Below are 278 nucleotides of genomic sequence, written 5' to 3' on the forward strand. Positions count from 1 at the left end.
GGTCACGGGACGGCACGCCCGGCTCCGCCCCGCCTCTCGCCAAGGGATCGTCGCCCCTCCCCCAGGGCGCGCAAGGACGGTGAGCACTACCTGTGAGGTGCGCGAAGCCGGTGATGCTTTCCGGGACCGGGAGCCGCTTCAAATAGGCAGGGAGTTGCACCTTCACGATGCGGGCCACGCTCTCCAGCACCATGGTGGATAGCAGCGTCCGCGCCTTGGCGACCCCGCCACCCTCGGCCCACTGCCGCGCCTGCGCCGAGAGTAGAAGTAGGGTGCGG

General features: G+C 70.1%; 1 protein-coding gene across 1 annotated transcript in view; it reads right to left on the reverse strand.

Annotated features, from left to right (window-relative positions):
• Cisd2 (CDGSH iron sulfur domain 2) overlaps nucleotides 1–272 on the reverse strand; it is a 14354-nt gene extending 14082 nt beyond the window's left edge. Inside the window, exon 1 of the mRNA XM_010641582.3 lies at nucleotides 91–272. Within this exon, the coding sequence (XP_010639884.1) occupies nucleotides 91–193 (103 nt within the window). The 5' untranslated portion in view covers nucleotides 194–272. The remainder of the gene's footprint in view (nucleotides 1–90) is intronic.
• Between the last annotated feature and the right edge of the window lie 6 nt (nucleotides 273–278).

The sequence above is a fragment of the Fukomys damarensis genome, unplaced genomic scaffold (assembly GCF_012274545.1).
Source record: "Fukomys damarensis isolate Sample0158 unplaced genomic scaffold, DMR_v1.0_HiC HiC_scaffold_25, whole genome shotgun sequence".
Classification (NCBI taxonomy): domain Eukaryota; kingdom Metazoa; phylum Chordata; class Mammalia; order Rodentia; family Bathyergidae; genus Fukomys; species Fukomys damarensis.